The sequence below is a fragment of the Rhea americana genome, unplaced genomic scaffold (genome assembly GCF_003343005.1).
Source record: "Rhea americana isolate MKP2758 unplaced genomic scaffold, rheAme1 scaffold_438, whole genome shotgun sequence".
In the NCBI taxonomy this organism is placed as follows: domain Eukaryota; kingdom Metazoa; phylum Chordata; class Aves; order Rheiformes; family Rheidae; genus Rhea; species Rhea americana.
The window spans coordinates 31,446-54,912 of NW_028186577.1; the positions used below are offsets into that span (position 1 = coordinate 31,446).

A 23,467-nucleotide genomic window follows, 5' to 3' on the forward strand; every position below is an offset into this window, starting at 1 on the left:
CTCTCGGCGGGGCGAAGCGCAGCTCTGGGCCGCAGCGAGCCCCGGCCGCAGCCGCCCGCCTGACGTGGAAACGCGGCAGGCTCTGGGGCGCCGGGTCTGCGGCGGGGAGCAGCCCTCGAAATCGCGCTGTGGGCAAGTGGGATGTGGTGGGGGCKGCGGTTCCTGCAGAGCCCGTCATCGTAACCCCGGCTCTGCAGGGGCGCCTCGGCCTCCTTCCTGGTTTCGAGACTCACGTGGAGGAGTTTCTCTGCGGCCTCCCTTGGTGAGTTGTGGCTTGGGCACCCGGGGAGGCATCCCGGTGCCTTGTCCTAGGGGACCACGGTCTATTTTCTAGCCTTGTTAAAGTGTCATTGGGAACGCTTCTTGGGCTTTTGGTGCCTGTCAGACAGCAAGGCTGTTTGCGAGCAGGGTGTTTTTAGTGTCAGGGTACAGTGCCCCTGGAGAAATCAGCTTGTGGAGGCAAGTGGACCATCCAGATGTGACTGGAATTTCAGTCTGGTGGAGTGGGGCTCCRAAAAGCCCAGCGCTGGGGGCCTGGAGGGGCGGCTTCGTTGTTTTAGGGATATTAATGAAGTATTAGTGATGCACAGCTTTGGCCACTGCCTGCAGTCTTTCTGTGGTGGAACCGTATCAGCCATAAGCTGTTTTCAGGCAGTGGGTTTTCAGCCTCTAGACGGTTGTCTCGTACRGGAAGGAGGGGTCGCTGCACCCATTTGGTGAAGCATTGGTGAGCTTCTGCCCRCCCAGACTATTGGGCATCTGTATGGCATTTCTCCAGATTTTCTGGGCAGTCAAGTTGTAGCACCCTGAGATCTGTTTTTCTGGCTCTCCTTTTCCCACCCACTCCTTCCCCRGTCACATAGGAAATGAAATGAAGCATAAAATGTTTTTTAGGAGTGTCTAGACGTTGTTCAGTGGAATCCTGAAAGAGGCTTTCTGTGGATTTTTTGTAACAAAACAGCCAGTGGAGATCGTAGACCCCAATGTGCAGGCTTCTGTCTCTGAGAGCTAAGCATTGCGTGTCAGGTCCTATAATCTCAGCACGTGATTCATCCTTGCATCAGAGAAGAATCCCRTGTGTTGAGGTGGGGTGTCTTTGTGTTCTCCTCCTCCACTGCCTTCCTTGTCATTGTAATAGAGGATTTGGCTGTATCTCTGCTCCTACTCTGAAATACCCGCATCAGTCTCTGCCTACCTTCCAGTGCTGAGCACAGCTCTTGTTCACCTCCTGTTTGAGGATGCTGCTGCAGGATACGCTATCGACTTATTAGACAGAATGTATAAGCTGGCTTTGTTCCTGAGGGGATGTTCGTGGACACTTGCCCAACTCCTAGGGAACAGATGTCCCAAATACAAATGCCAGTACCACAGTTGGCTATACCTGGCCCCCTTGGTTTTCAGAGAGGCAAAAGAGAAAATAGGCCTTGGAGACTGGCAGGCAGTGAAGAGCTGGTGTCTCAGGGAAAATGCATGGGGAATGGTGTTAAAAGGAGATTATTAGTCTATCGCACTGCTATCTGCACAGAGTAGCAGGGAAAAAGCATGCACGTGGACTAAAGTCACCAGGTAGGTTTATCATACAGTGACACATGGCACAGTGACTGTCACTTAGACTTTAGGAATCAGGGGCATACTGTCCAGTTCTACCTCCTCTCTTTTTCCTTTTCTGTCTCCAGTCTCCTCTTTCCCTTCCTGTCAAACATACTCATCCTGTGTACTAAACTAGTGCTGTTATTGGAATCCTGGAGGCAGGGAGTGTTCCAGCCCTCAACTGAAAGACGAACAAACTCAGTCCATCTTGACCTAAAGTGTTTGCTCTTCTGACCTTGTTTCCTAACTGCTGATCTTGCCCTAGAGATTCTGCAATAGATGCAATCCCAGATCTATGTGCAAGCCTGTGTGATACTTGGCYCTAAGGGATATCTGAAGGTTACTTTCCATTTAAGCTAAGAGTATTGAGGGACAGACCAAACAGCCAAGACCAGCKGAACTGAGACTAGCCCTTTAATTTRTTTCAGAAGACTTACTCTAATTAACTACAATTTATCATAACTGTGGGATTTTTTTTCCCTGTGCTTTTTGCAGAGGTTGGCTCATGAAGGCATGAAGCTAGTTTTGCTTCAGCTCYATGTGTGGCATCAGCCTTCTGGCCAGGGACCCAGGCACAGTAGAAATGTGATCCGTGAAGAAAAGGGGGTGCTTGAAAGTCAGGTRTAGCTCAGGTTCAGGTTTTAACTGRGCTGTGAAGRGCACCTGGCAAAGCTGTGTCTGTTTGTGTGTTTTGTAGTTTCCTTAACTACAATGACAAAAACAAGCCACAAAATGAAGTCACAGTTCTCCCGGGCTCTGAAAGATCTGAGGGGATAAGTAACATTTTTACCATTTGATAAGCTAGGACAAAGAGCACGAAGAGTTAAATTAATGGTACTTAAACTTACAGGGCTACTCTGGGAAAGAAGTAGGGCTAGAGCTGTGTTTCGTGACAACCAGGCCAGGATTAAGCTCTAGTCCTGGAGAGAAAGTAAGCACCCAAGTCAAGAAAGCAAATGCTTCAAGCCATCCTGGATCAGACTGGATGACTAAGGAATGCTGAAGTATTTTGGTTGCTCTGGCAACTGTGGTACACCTCTTCTGTAGCTGATTTCAGGTGAGCTGGGAATAGAAATCTAGGGTTTATGTAGCCCTGTGGCTAGGAGCAGCATCACCAATTCCCTAGTCAGTTCTGCAGTCTTGTATGGGGTTAAAAAGAGGAGTTGCACATGTGTATCTATTTACCTGCATTTAACAAGATTGAGTTTGCAGTCTGCCTACATCTCTAAAATGCCATAGTCTGTGAAGTGTCTTTCTTCTAGCATCTTTGGGACAGTCAGATACTTGTATTTTTGACCTTTAAGTGTTCTAATACACAGGTAAAGAAGATGCTTTCCTGGCTGCAATTTAGCCAGCGTGGCTGAGGCAACTATCAGGTCACTATTGAAAAGGTCTCTTTTCCTTACTCACCTGTATCATGAGCAAATGTACCCACTGTTGTCCTTGTGTTTGCTCCAGTGCTTCTGTGATTCCCCCATGGATGTAGCACCAGGTTATGCTTAGACAGAAGATTAAACAGGCAGAAAATTAACCCACTGAAAGAAGTGAATTGTTTCCTGCAGGTGTAGTAAGTTGAATTGGCTCTTCACAGGACCATTTGAGCTACAGAGCTGTTACAAGACATGAAACAAAAGGATGGGAATGGCAGTGGGAGTGTGTGGAGGTGGTCAGCACATCCTCTTTTGGMAGACGTGAGCCATTAGGTTCTCTCTCCTGTGTCATCTGCATGCACCTTTGGTTGTCATGGCTAAGAAACAGGAGCAGAACAGCAACTTGGGATGTCTGTACTGATCATTGGTAACTGAAGGACTGGCTGCTTCGTTCTAGGATAGAGAGACTGATGCTAAGGGATCGTATTCCACAAGGATGCGTTTTCTGTAGATACCTAGATAGGCAAAATACTATTGCAATGAGGTTGTCTGATCTTGCAAGATCCAAATCCAGAGGCAATGTGACTTGCAAATCAGGRAGTGGGTGTAATTTGCAAATTCATGTGGCAGGGCTAGGTGCTATTGGGACATGAGATGTGCCTTGTGTTAAGGTTTAAGCCAGCCTTCTATCCCCCGCCTCCCATCAACTTGCCTTTCCCCCTTCGTTCCCCCATGTTAATTATCTGCTCTGTTACAGGTCTCGTTTTCAGTCTGTCATTTTGTGTGTAAATCATTGGGTTTGAAAGTGAGTTCAGATCAAGATCAAATGTGAATGTCAAGGCCYGTAGCTATTCTAGAGTAATTGCTTGGTGAACATTTCTTTTCTAGAGTAAGAGAACCTGTTCTGGTTTAGTTGGATCCATTAAAAAGGAAACTAAATAATACCACTTATCTCAGACTGAGAGTCTGTTCTGAAACTTTAGAAATAGCTTTTCCAGAGTAACTGGGTACAAACAAGACACTGAACTTGCTTAYTGATGTGCAATAGTCAACATTGCTTACCTTACCTCTGCAGCTGTGTGTGGGAGATGAGTAACAGCTTTTTGCTAATGGGTCTCACATCAGCAAGGGTGATTTAGCAAGGAAGACTGCAGTGCATTAGTTGCTATGACACAGGCTCACTCATCCTTGTACCGATCGTTTATTGGTTTATAAATTAAACTGAAGATGCTGTGCCCGTCTTCAGCACAGGATGCTGAGGATCCTGAAAGGGGTTCTTCCCATAGAGTTRTCTCTGAAATCTTTAAATTACTGACTTGGGAGTAAGGGCATGTAGGTTCTAGCCTCAGCTCATTAGCTGAAAAGTAGTTACTCTAGCCAATCTGTCCTGACTCCCATTGAAATTATGGTGTGATCCTAATAAGAGACCAAGCTCTTGTGGTATCTGCCAGAAGTTTACCAGCAGCCTGTGCGTGAATCAGAGGTTTTGAATCCTCGTTTTCTGAGCAGGGAGCAAGTCCCCCAAGACTCTTGTCCAAAAAATCTCGGTTAGCATCACAAGGACATAGACGCCGGCTGCTCATGTGTTGGAGGGCAGTGTACTCCTTCCTTGTCAGAGGGAGGGGAGAGAGACAGCAGGAACCAGTGTGAGCTAGACCAGACGGCACGTGATGGGATATGTCAGAAACTAGCTGGGACAGGGATTTGTGGATTGTGTCTCCTTTGGTCTGCTTTGAAAAGTTATGAAGAAACAAAAAAGATGTTTTTATAAACAGCTAACTCCCCTTTCTCCCTGAGWTCTGAGAGACCAGCTGGGCTTCTTCTGTCTCAGGACTTTTCCCTAGAAATGAAGCATCTACCCCTACACTGTCTTGAGGTGAAATGTTTTGTCTTGGGTCCTTTTGAGGTTCAATCCCAGCCTGCTCAAGCATGGTGACTTCACTGGCACATCTCTCGCTCATAATACAGCAGAGGGGCTTGACTGCACAGGATAGGGGATTCATGTTGTATTGGGCAGGTGGGGTGTGAAGCACAGTAGTTATTTGGAAAGARCCCATGGTGCAAGATAATTCAAACRTAAGAATGAAATTTGTCAGATGATGTCAAACTACCCTGTATTTCCTGTAGGCTAAAAGCACATAGGGCTGTTATAACAGCTTRGCTCTTGCTTGTATATCTATATTAAATGTTTCTGTATGGGAGAGCAAATCCAGGAAAGATTTTCTGTGCTGAAGATATAGTTATGATAGCAACTATGAACATTTCAGGTTCAGCTCTGGTAAAAACACTGGTTAGTCACACAGTGGGGATGGTGCTGTTAAGGGCCTTTAACCCACACAGAGTCCAGTTTTGGCTGGTTTCCTATAGGATGTTTCTGTAACTGGGTGCGAGCTCTCTCTGATGAAGGTCAGAAGTCTAAATGTATGTTAATGTTGCTTTTCAATGGCTCAGTGAGCCCCRTTCATTTCTGTTCTTAGTGATGTTTGGTTTCAGTTGCAGAAACAGAGTGACGGCAGAATGTGTGAAGGGCCATCCAAGATTTCTGGACCCATTCCTCCAGATCCTACACTCTTTCCAAACTATTACAAACGTCCTTTCTCAGGTGAGTCCTTGAGTGCTTATAATGTGTCTATCTTTTTTGGACTTTGGCATGAGACAGCAAACTCATTTTCGCAGAACCACAGAATGATTGAGGTTGGAAGGGACCTCTGGAGATCATCTAGTCCAATCCCCCTGCACCTGGAGGGTCACATAGAGMTTGCTGCCCAGGACCCTGTCCAGATGTTTTTTTRTATATCTCCAAGGAAKGAGACTCCACAACCTCTCTGGACAAYGTGTTCCAGGGCTCAGTCAYCCCACACAGTAAAGAAATTTTTCCTTATGTTCAGATGGAACTTCCTGTGCTTCAGTTTGTGCCCATTGCCTCTCATGCTATAACTTGGCACGACTAAAAATATTCTGACCCCATCCTCTTTATGCTCTCCTTTCAGATATTTAAAGGTATTGATAAGATCCCTCCCCCCACCTCAAGCCTTTCCACTCCAGGCTGAACAGTCCCAGCTTTCTCAGCTTTTCCTCTTGTGAGAGGTGCTCTRGTCCTTTAATCATCTTCRTAACYGTTTGCTGGACTTGAAGGTTTTATGTCCTTATTCTTTGGTGTGCTCAGCAGTCTTGGTCTCCACTTGCACTAGTAGTGCAGGTATTTTTCCTGTGTCACTAATGGTGATCCTAARGGTATTCTGTGTACCTGATTGAAAGATGGGAAAAGATAAGGTACAGGTGGGGAGGTGCTGAGGTGCTGTATGTATTGTTTGCAGCTGCAAGTAAAGAAAAGCATGAGGTAAAGTCATTTCCTGATAATCTGCTTCTGTTTCTTTCTCTTTAGCCCGAGGGAGGCTGGAAGGGAATGCACAGAAGCTGGATTTTACCTCTGCCCCCCTGGACCCAGTTCCTAACCCATATCCCACTTTGGGCAGTGCCCGCCAGGTCCAACCAGCCCCTCGTATTCGCCCCAGTGGAAGGGACATTCTGGAAAAGGGGCAAAAGGGAACAGTCAGTCTCTTACTGCAGCTTGAAGGCATCTCCCTTGACAGGGGCCTGCCAGTGAAGAGTAAGTACACCTGAACTGCTGCTGAAATGGTTCGTGCTTGGGACCAGGGATGAAACGTCAGGGGTTTGGGCGGATTCTTCTACTCTGCTGCCCCAGGTGTGGGAGAACCCGAGAGTCACAGGGCCACAGGGCTGGTCACTAAATCTCCTGTGTTTGGTCTGTCTGTATGTGGGCTGGCWGTGATGTCCCTGGATCATTATGCATTCTGCGGTGGTTGCTGCTGTGGCCTCCCAGACTCCAATCTGGCCTAGGTCTGCAGTTAGAYGCCTGACTGTGAAAAAGACTCTGTRTAATTKGRACTGAGGACTAGTCATGGATTAGAGACTATTTAGAGATGCTGGGGAAATAAATCAAGCCCTTTTAGTTTGCTGCCTCTGAAAATAAGCATTATCATTTTAGTCAAACTTACATTAGGTTTTCACTTGATCCATCTTTATAGAGCATATTTAACTGGGAGAATTCATTGCTATTTAGGCCAGGATTCAGGAAAACACTGTGTACATGGATAAAGAGAATAGTGGAGGGAACTACAAGTGCAAAATATACTCCTTTTCCCTAGGGAAGTCACCCAGAGTAAATAGGGAGATCTAAAAAAGAAGAGAGGAAGCCAAGWACTGGCTGTTACTTAAGTTGCCTCATATACTGGTAGTGACACTGGTCCTATCTGTCACCAGTGTGATGAATGTCAGCTGGTGGCTACCACAATTGCTGTGCCAAAACAAGAGGGGAATGGAAGAAGGTCTGGTTATGTCAGCTGTCYTCCTTGAYGTGGGGAATGCAAGGAGAGATYACTTTTATTGCTTGATTCAAACCCMAAAAATAYGCTSCAAACACTTGATGATGTCTCCACTGACAACAGSTGGCCCTGCRCCTATTAACCAGCATTCCCTTCCRTGCSCAACAGGCCTGTTGATTTTCTCCCTGGCATCTGAGACAGGGACAGCTGGACACTTTTCTTTTCTTGTGAAGCAAAGTTGGTTTTGTTAGGTTCAGAAACATGACATTGGCCTAGCTCTTGAGAGTATGACAAGGGCAGATCTGGCTGGTCTGGCAAAGTGCAATATCGAATAAGTGAACCATGTTTCTTAAGGATGAGGGAGTCTGCAGACACCAGGAATGCACACAGACCTGTGCTGACACTCATCCAGGCACTCTGGGATCTTGGTCCATTGCTGAGTGGAGTCCCTCCAGGAATGTGCATGTAGCATGGGAGGAAAGCACACAACAGATTGTCTAGCCTGCAGGAGAGGGGAGAGCTTGCAGTTTCTGTGAGCAATGGAACTCGCTTTGATGATGGAGCTGTCAGCTCTGGTGCCAGTGCTCCAAGACCTTGTGTCTATTGGCAATGTCTGAGGAATGAAGGCTGTGTCTCCCCTCGCTGTGTAGGGAAGGAGTCCAAGGACCATGAAAAGGAAAATGTGAGGCGAATAAAGGAGATTCAGAAGAAATGCAAAGAGAAAGAGCGAGCCCGYGAGCACAATCAGCCCAAACCTGTGAAGGCTCTGTGGAAATCCCAGAAATATGACAATGTGGAATCAAAAGTGAAGGCCAAACTTCAGGTCAGTACTCACTGAGCTCTTAACTCTTTGGACCTGGGGATGCAGGTCAGCCAATAGATCTGCAGAACACTGGAAATAGGAGAGCCCCAGACCCTATCGTTTTGGGGCAACTCAGTGCTGAAGCGGAGAGGGCAGATGCAACAGTGAGACTGTCCTGGACAAGAACATGTGGTGTGGATCCAGAGGGTAACTGCTGTAATAATCTTTGTCTTCTCTGGCCAAGTAAAGCCTTTGTGTAAAGGAAGCAGAGAAAAGTCCCGTCACACCCCTGTGGCTGCAGGCTCCCACTTGGCCATTCTGTTGCTAGCATCTAAGGGTGGTTCCTGGGTTGAATGTGGTGCATCCTTCACAGCATATGCAATATCTTGAGGTGTATCCAGCTTTTCAACTTTACAGTGTTTGGAGCAACTCTTGTCTGGAGTTCATGCAAAAAGGCCGTGGTATACGGCCTCACAGATCATGGTCCTCACCATTTCTGCATGGAATTGGGACAGAGAAGGAGAGGTAGGCCTTCAGGCTGCTGGCCACTGAACTTCAGTCCAACTGTTACAAGCCTATAGACCTTCAGGGGTCCTGAGGGCCCTGTATCTCCAGATTCTTCTTCAAGCAGTTGTCCCGGTGAACGTTCACTGTGTGGTGGGTGCATACAAACATCTATCCAGGCAATCAAGGTGAAGGCCTCATAGCTCTAGCAGAACCTGTAAGGGTGTGCGTACTTCTCATTTTATGTACATATGCTTGTGCGAGGAGAGATGTGGATCATGCCTTTTTTTCTAAGTCTTTCCCAAGCTTTCTGTGCTGAAACATTTATAGCTTATGCTCTGCACACATGCCTAGCACTGTGAAGGTTTTGTTTATCTTTGGTTTCTTTCTTTTTCTTTCTCTGAATAATCTTTTCTCCTTGATGGCTTCCCTGAGCCTAACAGTGTTCAAATAGTTCCCCTGTGAAAGGACCATGCGAAATGTATGAAGTGGGCTGTCTTGGATAGAAGGATAACTGTTTGTAAGGATTGTAAAGTTAAAGCCCACTGGGAAAGGTAAGAAAAGTTTCGTTGCCATCTTTAGGTAGATCCATTTGGAGCGGATCCATTTTGAGTGGATCATCAGTTTGGATCTGGGGGGCCTCTGTCATTCAGGTGACCTTTGCCTTCRGTTGTCCTCTTCCTTCAGCCAAAAGAAGTAGACGTTGTGGCTCCTASTGTTGTAGATGGTTGGTTCCCTGCTGTACAGCTGAGGGCAGGGGTGCTGTGCCCACCCTCAGCCCCAGAGATCTCTTAGAGGTTGTTGGGAGCTCCATTCCAGCTTCATCCTTGCATGAGAGAGGCCCTGCTGAGGAAGGGGAGCTGTAAGCCTACCCCTTCAGCTGTTAAGCAGCTGGCTGTCAGGAGTAACCTCTCACTGTTGGATCCTACATTCCCATTTGCTTCAGGTTTGTCGGCTGTTCAGGAAAGGGCTTTGTTTCTCTGCAAGTCCCCAGTACTCCTTTGTGGTCTCCTTCTCTGTTCCATCTTTGACAGCAACTGCTCTGTGTGGAAGGGCACTACACAGTGAGCTGTTACTTGTGCAGTTGGTAGGTGCAGCCTGGGTGATCTTCACTTATGCAAATCCTTCCTTRGTGCTCAGTGAGTTGGAAACTTCATTGAGTCCTTCTTCATCTCCAGTCTGTAGCCTTTGGATCAACTTTTGATACTGTTATATATATTGACAACAATTACAAAAACTGGCAAGATGATTTTTCAAGTCAGTAGTCCCAAATACCACATCCTTTCTTTCCAGTCTGCCACCAACCCACTCTGTGACATCCATGATTCTTTCATATGGAAAGGAGGAAACCCACATGTGCTTTAGGAACACAAGCCTACACTCTYATTTGACAAATCCTTTGGGTTAGAGGAAGATTGAGGGTTTTTTCTTCTTCTGTTCTGGGGAGAAGGGGATGATCTATTTGCAGATGATTTCTGCATGGTGTATTACTAGCACTCTTCAGATTCCTCCAGAGGGAGGTGGCAGAAGGCCCCGATGCTGACTCATGTCACTTTAACTGTTACTGCTGCCTTCCTAGAGCTAGTGTGTTCCCTCTGAAGGATCTCCACCTTCTGTGGAGCTTCTGCTGAGAGATTTAAGTTGATTCTGTTAGGTCTTGATGTCTTGTGTTGGGGTTTCTTTTCTGTCATCCGTCCCAGTGCCTGCTAATTGTAGCAGCTCCTTTGAAAAGGGCTTTGRCAGTGTCTTGGTGCTCTCACAAAGGGAGACACGCTGCACTCTGCTAGTGCACTCCTGCTTAAGATCACAAATCTGTTTGACTTCTAACTGACCGCACTAGTTAGAGGAACTTCTTCAGCAGTACAGTAGCAGCCCAGTCCTCCTTACACCAACGTTACTGATGTTACTCGTCTATCCCACATTCAGTCTTCAGGACTACCCAACAACCAGGCAACAAGGAATCTGCCTTTAGTGCAGTATTTTGACAGAGCAGTTGAGACTTTGGGTGTTTGTAAAGATCTGGAGGATACCTATTAGTCCCTGTAACTTCCAGAAGTAGAGCAGTGTCCTGGTGGTATTTATCATAAGGCCATCCACTTGCCACAACATCAGCTTTCAACTTGCAGGGTTTGTTTGGCAGCTATGTGACAGGTAGTCTGCAACAAGACTGACTGAGATCTCAGCCAGTGTTGCAAGGTGCTGATGCTAATCACTGCCGTTGAGGATGCCTCYGACATACAATTCCACCCTCCCCAAACCGCTGGACTGTCTCACTCTCTGCTCCTATTTTGAGCTGGGCACCTTTCTGTCTAGAATAGGATCATCACAGATTTGGGGTGCTGAACAGAGYGAACCTTGAGAGCATCTAATTTGTGCGTCTGCCAGCTTCATGCCTGCGTATATCGTTTCATTAAAGTTTGCAATAGCAGGTCTCTGTAGCATGTCTGTGATTTATGGAGGAGGGAAGGCTTCTTCAGAAAGTTCATATTCTATAGCATTGCCAACTAGGAATACTGGTATGTGTTTCTCAACTTTCAGAACACTTACTTTGCACTGCCATTTACCCTTTTCACAGAAAAATTTCTGCTTTTTAAGGAGTCATGATCACTGTCGGTTTGGATTGTCCCACTGTTGAGATTGTCCCTAGCACTGGTAGGTGAGCCTCTTGGATCATCTGATGTTGCTGTCTTTCCATACCTGAAGGATTAGTTAGTAAAAAGGGACTCTCTGAGACAGTGTCAATGATTTGCACACATGTGATCTGTATACTTATTCCTGCATTTTTTTTTAATGTTACTTCACAAAGCTCAGTTGAGAGGACCAGATCTGATGCTGTTGGCAAAGTTTGCTTTCACCTTTGCTGGCTATRATTTGTATACAGATTGCCTTCCCCCAAGAACTTCCACCAAATAGTAGCAGGAAGGACATGCTCTCATCTGTCTGCTGGAAACTTGTGGTTGAGCTTGTGGTTGACCACCCAAACTTTGTTGAATGGGTTTCTTTTTTACTCCAGCATCCCTCCAGTAGCATGTTTTTTTTTTTGCCTTTCCCAGGAAAGCTCCCCACCTCCAAATCCAGAGGCTGTGAAATTCCTGAGGGCATATTCTCGATGTGGCCCTGGGATCAAGCCATGCAGGCCGCTCTCTCCAAGCCTTGCCAGAATGAAAGCAGAGGCAGACACAGAGGCTCCAGAGGCACTAGGTGCCGAAGCCAAGGTGAGTTGCATGCTGACTGGATGCTCTCAGGGTTTCCAACACTCGCCTGTTGCTCCTGCTTTGGACTCTTCATGTGTTTCTTCTAAAGCGCTAGGTCAGATGCACTGCCTGAGCAGGGACATCTGTAAATACTGTTTCTGGCTGGAAGGAAGGAGCAGGATCTTGACCATAGGGGTGGTAAGACAGGGGTTCAGTGATTGCTGATASTATGCTCTAGCTTCTTCCTTGCTCATGTTTGAAGAGAGACTGAAATTTCCTTTGAAAATCCCTCCTCCTTGCTTTAGAAGTGCCAGCAATCTTGCATCTGCTTTTCTTAGGGCTTTTCAGGATGTTCTGACTACTCAGATAGGGTTGGTGGAGGAAATGTCCATCCTGCTGTAGTACACCTACATTCAGTGTCTTATACAGGTCTCTGACTATTTGCTTTCTCCCCTTTGGGGCAGCCGTGCGAATGCGTCTGCCCAGCCAGCTCCCACTGCCTCCCTCTCCTTTCAGATCCAGGTGGAGGGCAAGAGCGTCGACTTCATTAAACACAATGCCCGCAACGCCAAGCGGGCCCCATTGCGGCGTTCCCACTCATTGCAAACCTTGGCTGAGCTGCTGGAACAGAAACACCGGGAGCAGGAAGAGTACAACACCAAACAAAAGGGCCACGTCCCCCAGTAGTATGTATACCCCAGTCTGGTCCGTGAGACTTCCTGTAACAAGCCTGACTCTGCCCCTTGTCCCCCAGCTTCTGCACTGAATGGAATGGGAATGAGTRTAGGAGTGTCTCTTGCATATACTGGCAGTGCAATTTGCTGTGGCCTGGGGAATATTTACAGTCCCTGCTGTTTTCTTGACTTAATGAGCATCCCATGCCCAGTGTGACTGGGCTTGGAAAGAATTTGGTTCCCTCCYCCTTGCTTGTTGCTGTATGCTGATGCTAGCATGTGGATACTCTGAGTTCTGAGAAGTGTGCTCCTGCCTGATTGTAAATGTTGCTCCATGTGACATAGCTTCGGTGTCAAAAAGGTCTGCTTCCAGAGAGGCAGAGAGCTTGCTTTGCCTTGCAAGTGGAGTCCTTCCTCCTGCCTTGCAACTGGAGTCTAAGAAACATCAAAATTTGCTGCATTTTGGRGTCCCAAGTAAAAAATGGTTTTGTGGCCCCCAACAACTCTTGGGTGACACTGTCCTAAGACTGACCACTGTTTCRGTCCTTTGGCTCTGCTGTGTCTGCCATTCCTGGCTGTAAGCTACTTTGTTTGAGTTCATTCCATYGCTCGCCCGCAGATGCTTTTGAGAGGGCTCAGTGGCCTAAACTGGAAGCAGGGAGCAGAAGCTGTTGCCTCCAAGGAGTTCAAATCCAGCCCGTGTGGGCTAAATATAAGGGTGTTTCCCTTTATGGCAAGGGCATGTGTTGGCAGGGTGGGTGGAGTGTGGTCTGTGTGTGCTGACAACATTGATCTCCGTGTCCTCAGACAGCAACATGGGGACTGAGAAGCTTTGGAAGGGCCAGTGTCTAGCCTCTTGCCTGTTTCCCCTAGGCCCTAGGTAACTTCTCCTTCCAGATATGCCAAAATGTGCTTTCATTCTGCTTTGCCAGCCTGTTGGAGAGGAAGGAGCTGTGGCGYAGACAGTTGGAGGAGCAGCAGCGAAACCTGCCAGATCCTGACACTCCGCCTGGTCATACCATGATGCCTGAGGGCCAGCGGTTGGAGACCCTCAGCAATCTGAAGCAGAGTAAGAGGAAAAGAAATAGGAATTCTAGCTCAGAAAAAATAGGAGATCCTAGCCAGGATTAGGGAGAACAMAGTTCTGGGGCACAGATTTTATACCTGATTTTTTTTCCCCCACTGAAGAGTTGTCCAGAATAAGACATACAGCTGAGATGTTKCATGAATAGCCACACTTGAACTGTGTGTTCTCTGTGTGTGCAGGAAGAATGATCCCTTTCAACTTGTTAGGGCTTGAAGGTTACAGGACTGACTGTCTGGACTGGGCTTGGACCGGTGGTCAATGATGTGGGATTGGCTCAATGATATTAGGGTTTCTATTGCTCTTAAAWTCATAGATTTAGGTTGAAAGGACCTCCGGATGTTTCCAGTCCAATCCTTGCTCAAAGCAGCGCTACTGCAACATTAGAGCAGGTCTCCCTGGGACTGATCCAGCTATGTTTTGAATCCAAGGATGTATGTTCCCTCTAGGTCCTAGATCCACTRCTTCTAAGTTCATAGTGTTTGGGAAAAAAATGGCTTTCTTTGCTCTTCCAGTTATGCAGCTTTCCTTTCTTACAGGCCAAGAACAGCTGGTGAAGGACCTGGTGATGCTTCCAGTGCGTGCAGACACCCTCAGCATTCAGAAGAGGCGGATGGAGCTGGAAAGAAAGCTATCCCAGATAGAGGARGCCCTCAAAATTTTCTCCAGGCCCAAGGTTTTCATCAAACTAGACTCTTGAGCCATTGGGGGTTGGGTGTGTTGTGCTGCTTTTTGTGAACATCYTTCATCACTGGAGAAGGGCTGGAGTCAGTTTGGGAGGGAGGAAGGCAAGTTCAGGACACTGGGCCCATGCAGGTGCTGATACGTTGTCTAATGTCCAGTCTGCATCTTGTGCTCACCCTCCAAATGTGTTTCATCCAGGGGAAAGGGAGGGAGGTGAGCTGATTTATTGTCTCTGCACAGTGTGGAGAACAGTTGTTTCTGTACTGCTTGACTTCTCACAGAGATCTGCTCTCTGTGCTCTTGATCCACGGGATGGATCTTGTCACCTCTTATTTCCCTGTTTCTGGAAACTGGTAGGAGGTCTCCCATGCTGCTGCCTCTAGGCCTGGTGCTCCTTGTGCCCCTTTTTCTCCTTAACTAGTCCATGGGCATAGCTCATTCCTGGCACCTCTACACTTGGCTGCATTTAGAGGCAGCCTGACCAGCTGCAGCCACGAAAAAACCAAAACAACAAAAAAACAACACCAACTGTGCTGCATGTCTGCCATGCGTGTCCTGGGCCTCAGTGCTGACCTATCTTGAGCATGCAGCTGGTACCTGTATACCCTCTGACCTGCTGGATGTGTTCAGCAGCTCAGGGACAGCTCAAGGGAAAGGGGCATAGTGCTCCAGTTCTGCCCTCTCAGGGAAGAGCTGGGGCAGCAGCAGGGGAATCTGTCGGTAGCTAAGCCAACAGAATGTCTGGAGAAACCTTCATTGTCCATGGGGCAGRATGTGCTCCAATAAAGTATCGTTTCCCTCCATTGTTGTGTATGGCAACAATACAGAATACAATACAGAATTGCAGTTCTGGGCAGGTTCAGCAGGGCCTGAAGAGTGGTGGTGGTGATGGGCTGGTGGAAACTAGATGCAGCTGAGGGGAGGGCTGTTGGTGCCCCCACAGGGGGGCTGTGGGCTGTATGTGGTGGCAGTGGGCTCTGAAAGGCTGAAGGGGCCAGTCTGGGTAGGTATTGGAGCGCTGGGATRTCGGGATGCATTGGTGGATTTGTGAGTGGAGAAGCCAAACATGAGCAGAAATCCAGCTGGATCCCAGTCCTCAGATGTGCAGAGCAGGTGCCATTGTGCAAGTGAGCCCGCTGCCTCCTCACCATCAAGTGCCAAAGGTGGACAAGGCCTTTTCAATGATCCTGCTGCATGAACCCTAGAAGATCTTTCCCTYTTGCTTAGAAGCCTTCAGGCCTGGGAAGGTTAGATTGGGATTGCAGTGTGTGTGGGTAGACTGGGAAGTGGTGAATGCAGCACCTGGGAAAAGCAAGATCCCCACAGACATTGCAGCCAGCTGTGCTTCCAGCTGAGCTCCATCTGATCGGACTGCTCAGCTTCTGCTGATATGAGCCAAGCCGGGGCTGATGCTGGGTTTGCCTGGGCAGCATCTGGACTCGCTTTCTGTAGGATTTAAGTAACTGAGAAAGAGCTTGTGCAACGAAGGGGTCTGACGTTCTAGCTGGCTGCCCTTGCTCGTCCTGCGTGCCTGCGTCCTGTTCTTCCCTTTGCTCAGGTGAGCAGGCTGGAAAAAGTACTGGGCTTACATGATCCCTACCTGCAGARCTGCTGATGGAGCTTGTCTGGGCCRCTTTACTGTCAAAGGTGGCCRGTGGCCATCCTCCTGTTTCCCTTGCTGTGGCAGGACTGACCATGGTGGCTATTAGCAGTGGAGGGCAGTGATGGACCTTGATGCAGATGCCAAGGTGTTGGCKTTAGGCCTAACTGCAGATTCCTAGATTTTAGTACTGGGGCTAGATACAAGTGCTGTGAGGCTAATGCTGCAGAAGGTATGGAGAGAGAGGGCTGAGGGACCACAGGGCTGTCCAGCCATCATCTGGCTAGGCCTGCTTCTAGCTTGGATGAGGAACAAGGTGTGAAATGGAGAAGCCAACATTGCTATGAGTCTGACAGGTCCATGGAAGCACTTACTCCGCTGGGATATTGCTCCAACCCRTGTAGCATTCTCCTTTTAAGCAGAAAGATGCTTGGGGGAGCAGTTGCAACAGCTCCTCTGTTGTCCTTGGCCTGGACCAGGCTGGCAGCAAAGCTGCAGCTACAGCCTKGCAACAGCCCATGCCAGATGCTACCGACCATTAACCTGAGGGTTAGGCACAGGGTGGTGGGAGAGAGAGTGAAGGTGCTGGGGTGCTGTGCAGACCACAGGGGAGCAGCAGGGATGGCTGTGGCCCTCCACACTTAGAGCTGGAGGAGGAGAAGAATGGAGAACCACCATCCCCAGCAGGGTTTATGGGTGCCCACTGCCAGCCTGGGTGCTTCCCAGCTCTCCCCAGACCTCTCATTGCCTCTCCCTGCTAGGTGTCCACTGGGTGGTCAGCACMTTGTCCCTGCTGCAAGGTGGGAATGGGCCAAATGAGGCTCATCACGTCAGGTAGCATACAARGCTTACTGCCCAGGACAGCCTGGGTGCACACCACGGRATGGGGATGTGTTCCAGCATCCTCMCCAACCCCTGCTCCTCCAAGCAATGGGCCTCCCTGGAACATCTTGCTGGGGTCACCTAGAGCAGCAGCAAAGCCTGGCAGCTCCCATGCTGTGGTTGCGGCTCCCAGGCATTACCTTACACATGTAGAGCCACATGTTTCTCCAGGGAGGCTGTGGGGTGGCCAGGATCTCTAGCTGCTGTCCCCTACCTGGGGACCCGTACGGCTCTTCCTCCCAGAAGACTTGTGTTGGGTACGCAGCTGGTCGTGAGGCTCGTAGCAGACCTGACATGCTCCCAGGGGACAGACTGTGGGCCAGGCCTGCACTGTCCCAAGGTGCTGAGGCTACTTGCTGTCCTCAAGAGGGCTGTGCCTTGGCCTCATTAGCCCCAGAGCAGCTGGGCTCCATGGGGCCTGACCTCTGCGGTGAAGCAAAGCAGGGACAAGCGGGAGAGCTTTCTRAAAAAGGTTTTACTGTCCATTGCAATATATTAATTAATGATGCATATTTTGATAAAACAATAAAAAAAAATACTTGTTTGGAAGAGAGAGGAGAGGGAGGCCTGGGGGTTTGGGTGGGCAGTGCACGGCGTGAGCAGGAACCGCAGTGGGGTTCCCCATGGGCATGGGYGCTGGGAGAAGGCAAGAGGGGCAGGCAGTCCCTGCTTTGCACCCTCCCCAGCGGGCCCCTCGCATTGCCCCGGYGCCCACAAACAGTCTGGCGGTGAGGAAATCCGGCCGGCCGTGGGGCCTGGCCCATACCACGGCTGCAAAAGGTCTCGGGGGAGAGGGGCCCCATGGCTATAGGGTGAGGAGGGTGCCGTCCTCCTGCCCGCTGCCCCGGCCAGGGCTGCCGTCGTGGCTGCCGAGCGACTGCAGGGAGCCCCGCGAGCTGTGCAGGGACAGGCTCTGCTGGAGGGGTCTGTCGGCGGGGTCCCCGTTGGGGCAGCCGCTGGGGATGTAGTGGGGCGCGCTGTCGCTCTCGATAACGAGGTCGCCCTCCTCGTCGCTCTCGGCAGTGCTGTAGTTGCTCAAGTACTGCGAGGCCGGGCTGGGGGTCTGCTGGCTGGGGGTGCTGTCCGTGGACATGCCCGAGCTGCCCGAGGCCTTGCTGCTGCGGATGACGTTGTTGCGCTGGTTGGCCGGTTTGACAGTGATGATGAGGTTGTGGCTGTTGGCCACCATCATGTCCGTCACCTGGTCCAAGGACTTGCCGGCCACGTCGATGCCGTTGACCTCCAGGATCTCATCGCTCACAGCCAGCAGCCCCGTGCTCTCCGCCAAGCCACCCTTCACCAGGCGGGAGATGAAGATGCCAGGTACCTTCTCGACACCCTGCGGGGCCACACGCACACTGACGCCGTCACGGATGTAGAAGCCCAGTGGCTTGTCGGAGCCGTGCTTGTGGAGCCGGACACGGCGGTGCGTCTCGGGCAGGATGTCCACGTCGATGATGGACGAGATCTGCCGAAAGTCCTGGGGCATGCCGATGAGAAGGTGAGGCTTGGCCCGGTAGTGCGCGGGGCGCAGCAGCCCCTTCTTCTTCCGCTGCAAGGAGTTGGAGGCAAAGACGCTGGCGTCCGACTCTGCTGCAGAGAGCAAGGGAGATGCAGGGTCAGGCAGGGCTCAGCCAGCTGGTGCCTCCTGCCCCAGCAATCACCCGGTGACTCAGGGAACCGGGTCCTTTGGCCTGGCTATTACGGGACCCAGTGGGAGAAGTGCCGTGCTCCCAGGTCTGCTCCAGAACATCGCCCTCGGCTTTCCCCACAGCCTGTCTCCGTCTAGCGTGGATCTACCCTGCAGAGGCACTGGGCCCGTCTCCTGGGATTACCCAGCATACACGAGGCCAGGATTAGCGGGCTCTAGCCAGTGATTCAGCCTTAATCACACTTTAAGCTCAACTCTGCAGTTTAACACTGGAGCTGCCAGCTTGGATGGCCCTGGAGTCACAGCAGTGCCCCGGGCTGGAGTGGKGGGGAGGGAACCTGGCATGGGCCAYCCCAACATGAAGAGGGTGCAGGCACTTTCAGGACCCTCCCAGTGGGATGAATCCACCCTGCACGCTGATGCTGGGCACCCACCGTCAGCCCGTCCTGCCCTTGGAGGTGCCAGCTCTGCAGGGGCAGTTTGGCTGGTCTCACTGCGACAGGAGCTGCTGTGCCCACCCGGAGGGGCGTGAGGAGCCAAAGGCAGCGAGAAGCAGCGGGGCCCCCACGCAGCCGCCCCTGCCCCAGCTCACAGCGCTGGCACCCCGGGCCCATCCCCAGCAGCGGTAGTGTAGTATCCTGGCATTGCAGGTCACCTGGCTGCACCATGTGAGGAGGAGGAGGAGGAGGAGGAAGGTCAGACAAGCTCATGCTGCTTGCCAGGGGCTTGTGTGCTCTAACGCCAAAGAGCTCCCTGGGGCTGGGTCACCCTGAGGGTGAGTCGGGCCACGTGACTGGGGGATCTGCCAGCTTTGGAGGACCCACAGCAGTGTTCGGGGACCACCAGAACCCCAAATCCCCAGACTGGCACTGGCACCAGATCGGGGTATCTGCATCCCATTGAGTCCTGCCCTCTCTGAGGATGGAGAACTCCCAATTCCCAGACACCTGTTCATCTCCCGGAGATGGAGTGGCCTGGGGCTCCCCCCAGCCTCCTAACCCATAATTTGGGGGCACCGTCTCTCCTTACGCTGTCTGGCACCACCCAGAAGAGCATGGCTCGTTGAACCAGCCCCGGCTGATCACCCCAGGGCCTCCCCTCCGGCAGCCCGACGGGAGCCAGCTCTGCCACCTCCCACCTGGGCCTCGGCCATCTGCAAGCATCCTCTGGTCCCTCTTTGGTTTCTGCACGTCCCTTTGGACATAGGGAGCCCAAAACTGGAGGCAGCGTTGCTGGCAAGTCCCCCATGGGGAACAGCAGCCTCCCTCCTTCTGCTGGCCGTGTTCCTCCTAACCGCCTGGCACGCAGACTGGCTGCTTCATGGGCCACAGACTGCTTYAGCCTGGCACCACCAGCACCCCCAGCTCCTTTCCAGCTGCTGCTCCCCTGTGCCACCGAGGCGCAGCATCYGCTCTGGATGTGCCCAGGTAGTGTCCAGAGCCCGCTTCAGCTGGATGGGTGCTGCGACCCCCAGGAAGTCCGGAGGCAGCAGGGTTTCTCCCAGGACAAGCCAGCCTGCCAGGGCTCCTGGGTTATAAATATCTCCCTGCAATACTCCCTTGCTTATTTTTAGCTCGGGGAAGGGCGGTCGAGGCTTTCCCACAGCCATTGCAGCGAGCGGCTCCTCTCCCCGGGATCGAGCCGAGGGATGCGGAGCGGCTGGGCCAGGCAGCTCCGCGCCCYGTGCCCGGGGCTGACCCCAGCGATGCCTCCAGACCGGCCCCATCCCGCTAGCGGCGCAGGCCTTTCCCTCCCCTTCCCGGGAGCCTGCGCCAGGCCCTGCTTTTCCTCCAGCCAGCCCGGCCCTGCAGCCCAAAGAGGGCTCATGGTGGTGGTGGTGGTGGGGTTCCCGCGGGGAGAGCCAGCAGCACAACACCCACAGGCACCCCGGAGCCGGAGCAGCCGAACCCCCTTTCCTGCGTACTCTCTCGGACCGGCCACGAGCACCCCGCGAGCTCAGGACCACCAGCAGGAACTTTGCCACCTCCACGCAAGAGTCCAGCCAAGGAGGTGTCCAAAGGGCTGACAGAGAAGAGCAGAGCAAATGCTGCAAGCGCCTCGACAGCTTCTACAGCGCTGGCTGCGTCTTGCTGCTCACGCAGACGTGCGTGCCCATGCGCGTGTAGGTAAGTGTGCACGTGCACGCGCAGCCCGTGCCCAGGCCGGATGGGGGGGGCGGGGGGAACGAGGCTCTGCAGCCACATCCCCAGCTGACCTGGACTGGTTTGACTACAGCCCAGCCCCGGAGTGACCTGGATCCATTTTAAATCAGATGTGATTCACCCAGCRATGGCTCCTGGCCTCTTCAAATGCCTTCCGCCGCTCTGCCGTCCYCCCTCTCCCAGGGCGAGCGGAGCCTTCGCCACGCTCCTCGGCTGGCTGCCCGCGGCGCAGGGGGGCAGGCCACCCACTCTTGAGCTCTGCCAGCTCGCTGYGGTCACCCACGCCCCCCGCACAGGCTTTTCCCAGCAGCAAACGAGGCGGCCCCGGGAGCAAGGCAGCCAACAAGAAACCCCCAGCCCGGCGCCAAGGCAATTCCCYGTGCCAGAGCCTGGGTCCGGCCCTCGGCTCCGGGAAGGGGAATGGCCAGCTGCAAGCCTGCCCCAAAAGCCACCTGAGCCGGGGACGAGGGAGTGCCACTCAGATGCCAGGAAGATCTGGGCACACCAGCCCAGCCGGATCCATGACCTTGGGCGAGTCATTTACCTCTTCCTACGCCTCTGCTTTCCCTCATCGGAGAAGAGGGGCCACAGACACATTGCGCACAGCCTGGATCCCCTCCAGCATCAAGGAGACGCTGCTGCCGGCGGCAACTCCCAGAGCACGTCACAGCCTCCGGCCTCTCCTCCCTGCCTTCAGCCTGGATCCTCTCTGCTATCCCCCCACATCCCCAGGTCACGCAGGGGAAATGCCAGCTCAGGCACCAGGCACACGGAGGCCTCCTGGTCCCCATTTAGCCCCAAAGGAACGAAATGCAAGTCAAGTGCTTCCCGCATCACCYGATGCGGGATGAAAACCCGGCTCAGCAGCACAGCGGCCGGAGGTGCCTGCTGAGACCCAGCGAGGCGTCACTGCTTGCCCGGAGGCATCGTCCAGCTGGAAGCCCCAGGCTGCTCCAGGCACTGTGCTGTTGAAGCCAGTTTTTCGAGCAGGCTACAGCTCTGTGGACTTTTGCTCGCTGCTTAGAAARACTCGGTGCTAATAAACCAGACAGAAAGGCATCCTCACGGGCTGGCCTCATCTCCATCTGCCCCGATGGAGGTGAGACGTACCCAAGGTGTTTGTCRCTAGAAAGCTCTCATCTTTGTAGCGCCAGCAGCCTTTCTAGGGATGTCGCTATCGCGGTTATTTCGCGCTCTGGAACGAGGAAGCTGCTCTCTGAGGACAAGCCTCTGTGGTCAGGACAAGCCCCTGGGCTGCTGGGGCAGAGACAGGCCTCCTCCCACTGGAGAGGAGGAAAATAAATAAATAAATAAATAAATCAGCTGCATCTGGCAAGCCGAGCGCCAAAACGATTGCTCCCCCAGCCTTAGGGGAGGGAGCCGAATCGGGCTTGCAGCAGCGGCAGGCCCAAGAGCACGCTGTGTTTTTACGGAGCCCACGCAAGCCCGGCTGGAAACGCAGCTCGGAAGCAGTGAACTCTGAGGATCCCCTCTTCGGCCAGGAAGCGTGGCACGGGCTCAGCCAGGCACAGCCTCCTGCCGGGGCAGAGCAGCCCCCACGTCACCCATGGGGTTGCTCTCGCACCCTTCCAGCGACATCCACACCGGAGCCGTCCGCCAAAGCGTGCGGCTGGAAAGCATGCGTCGGGCGGGCCCGACCTCCAGCAAGGCACAAGACCCCAACGCAGCAGACCCTCAATTCAGTGGAGGCCATGGCGCTGCCCCAGCGTGGGACGGGAGGTACCACGGGACATTGGCTCAAGCCGCTCGCCTTCTCCTTGGAGGACATCCTGGCTCCATAAGGCGAGCGCTGCCGTGCCTCCTGCTCGGGCAGCGGCTCCAGCGCCCTTCTCCAGCCCCAGCAGCTCACACTCACCCTTCTTTTGGATGATGACCCTGAGGAGGGGGTTGGCAGAGGACAGGGCCTTGTGGTAGTTGTCATCGTTGTTGATGGGCAGCAAGTCACCGTGGACGTCCGTGTAGCCCAGCAGCACGTCCACGCGGGGGATCTGGTGCACGGTCTGCAGCAGGCGGTAGAAGTCCTGGAAGCTGCCCACGCTGGAGCGTTTCACRGCAAAGCGGCGAAACTCAGCATCAAACTGTGGAGGGGAAGAAGGGTTGGGCATGAGGCAGGGCCCGCGGGACGGACCCAGGGCAGAGCTCCTCCACAAGCTGGTAGAGAGAAGGGAGAGCCAACGCCAGGGCCCAGCGGCTCCTTGCTGCAGAGCGCCCTGCGTTCTGCCGAGATCGGCAGCTTCAGCCCCTTCTTCTTCCCCTCCTCGCTCACAAGCTCTTCATCCCCATCCCGTCCGCTGCTCAGGTGCCACCAAACACCCAAGTCTTTTCGGCGCTGAGGCTGCTCTAGTGATAACGGCAGCAGGCACGAAGGCAGCAGCGCCCTACGGGCGGTCCGTCTGCCCCTCTTTCCTTCTCTGAAAGAAGGAAAAGCAGCTGCGCGTTTTCCTGATTAAACCCCGAAAGGACACGGCCGAGGTCTGCTCATGGGGGGAGGAAGGAGTAGTGGCGGGACCACCCAGACACACCTGGCGCTGCGGCTGCCMGGCCGGCCAGCGCTAGTTTGCGCCCAGGTTTTCACCTGACTCCCTACAAGTTGGCCCGAGAGGGGACGCCGAGCCTGGGTTTGCTGTCCTGCGAGKGGACAGCGAGCTCGGCCCGTGCGAAGGCGAGCTGGGCGCGCAGCCYGTTCATCCCGGTGCGGGCGCCCAGCGCCCGCCCTTCGCCGGGCGAGGGAACGCTAATCCCATTTACAACCGGAAGGCATCGACAGTATAGAAAGGGAAATAATAATAATAATAAATAAATAAAAAAGAGGAGAAGCCCTGCGGGAAGCCGGGAAGCAGCAGCGGGCTGGCGCGGAGCGGGGTGCTGCGGAGCGAGGGCGCCGGGCAGGGCCTGGCGGGAGG

At 52.5% G+C, this 23,467-nt stretch overlaps 2 protein-coding genes across 2 annotated transcripts; one reads left to right on the forward strand and one right to left on the reverse strand.

Annotated features, from left to right (window-relative positions):
* The first annotated feature begins 6 nt into the window (after nt 1-6).
* ENKD1 (enkurin domain containing 1) lies at nt 7-14,770 on the forward strand. The gene is made up of 8 exons (XM_085315723.1): nt 7-262; nt 5,454-5,562; nt 6,346-6,570; nt 7,957-8,129; nt 11,666-11,827; nt 12,323-12,492; nt 13,413-13,549; nt 14,104-14,770. Exons 2-8 carry the CDS (start codon nt 5,478-5,480, stop codon nt 14,262-14,264), a joined length of 1,113 nt encoding a protein of 370 aa, XP_085171849.1. The 5' UTR covers nt 7-262; nt 5,454-5,477; the 3' UTR covers nt 14,265-14,770.
* Nucleotides 14,771-17,186: 2,416 nt separating this feature from the next.
* Nucleotides 17,187-23,252, reverse strand: PARD6A (par-6 family cell polarity regulator alpha). The gene is made up of 4 exons (XM_085315716.1): nt 23,152-23,252; nt 22,741-22,975; nt 22,420-22,642; nt 17,187-18,323 (listed from the first exon to the last, which is right to left on the reverse strand). Exons 1-4 carry the CDS (start codon nt 23,250-23,252, stop codon nt 17,536-17,538), a joined length of 1,347 nt encoding a protein of 448 aa, XP_085171842.1. The 3' UTR covers nt 17,187-17,535.
* Nucleotides 23,253-23,467: the final 215 nt, after the last annotated feature.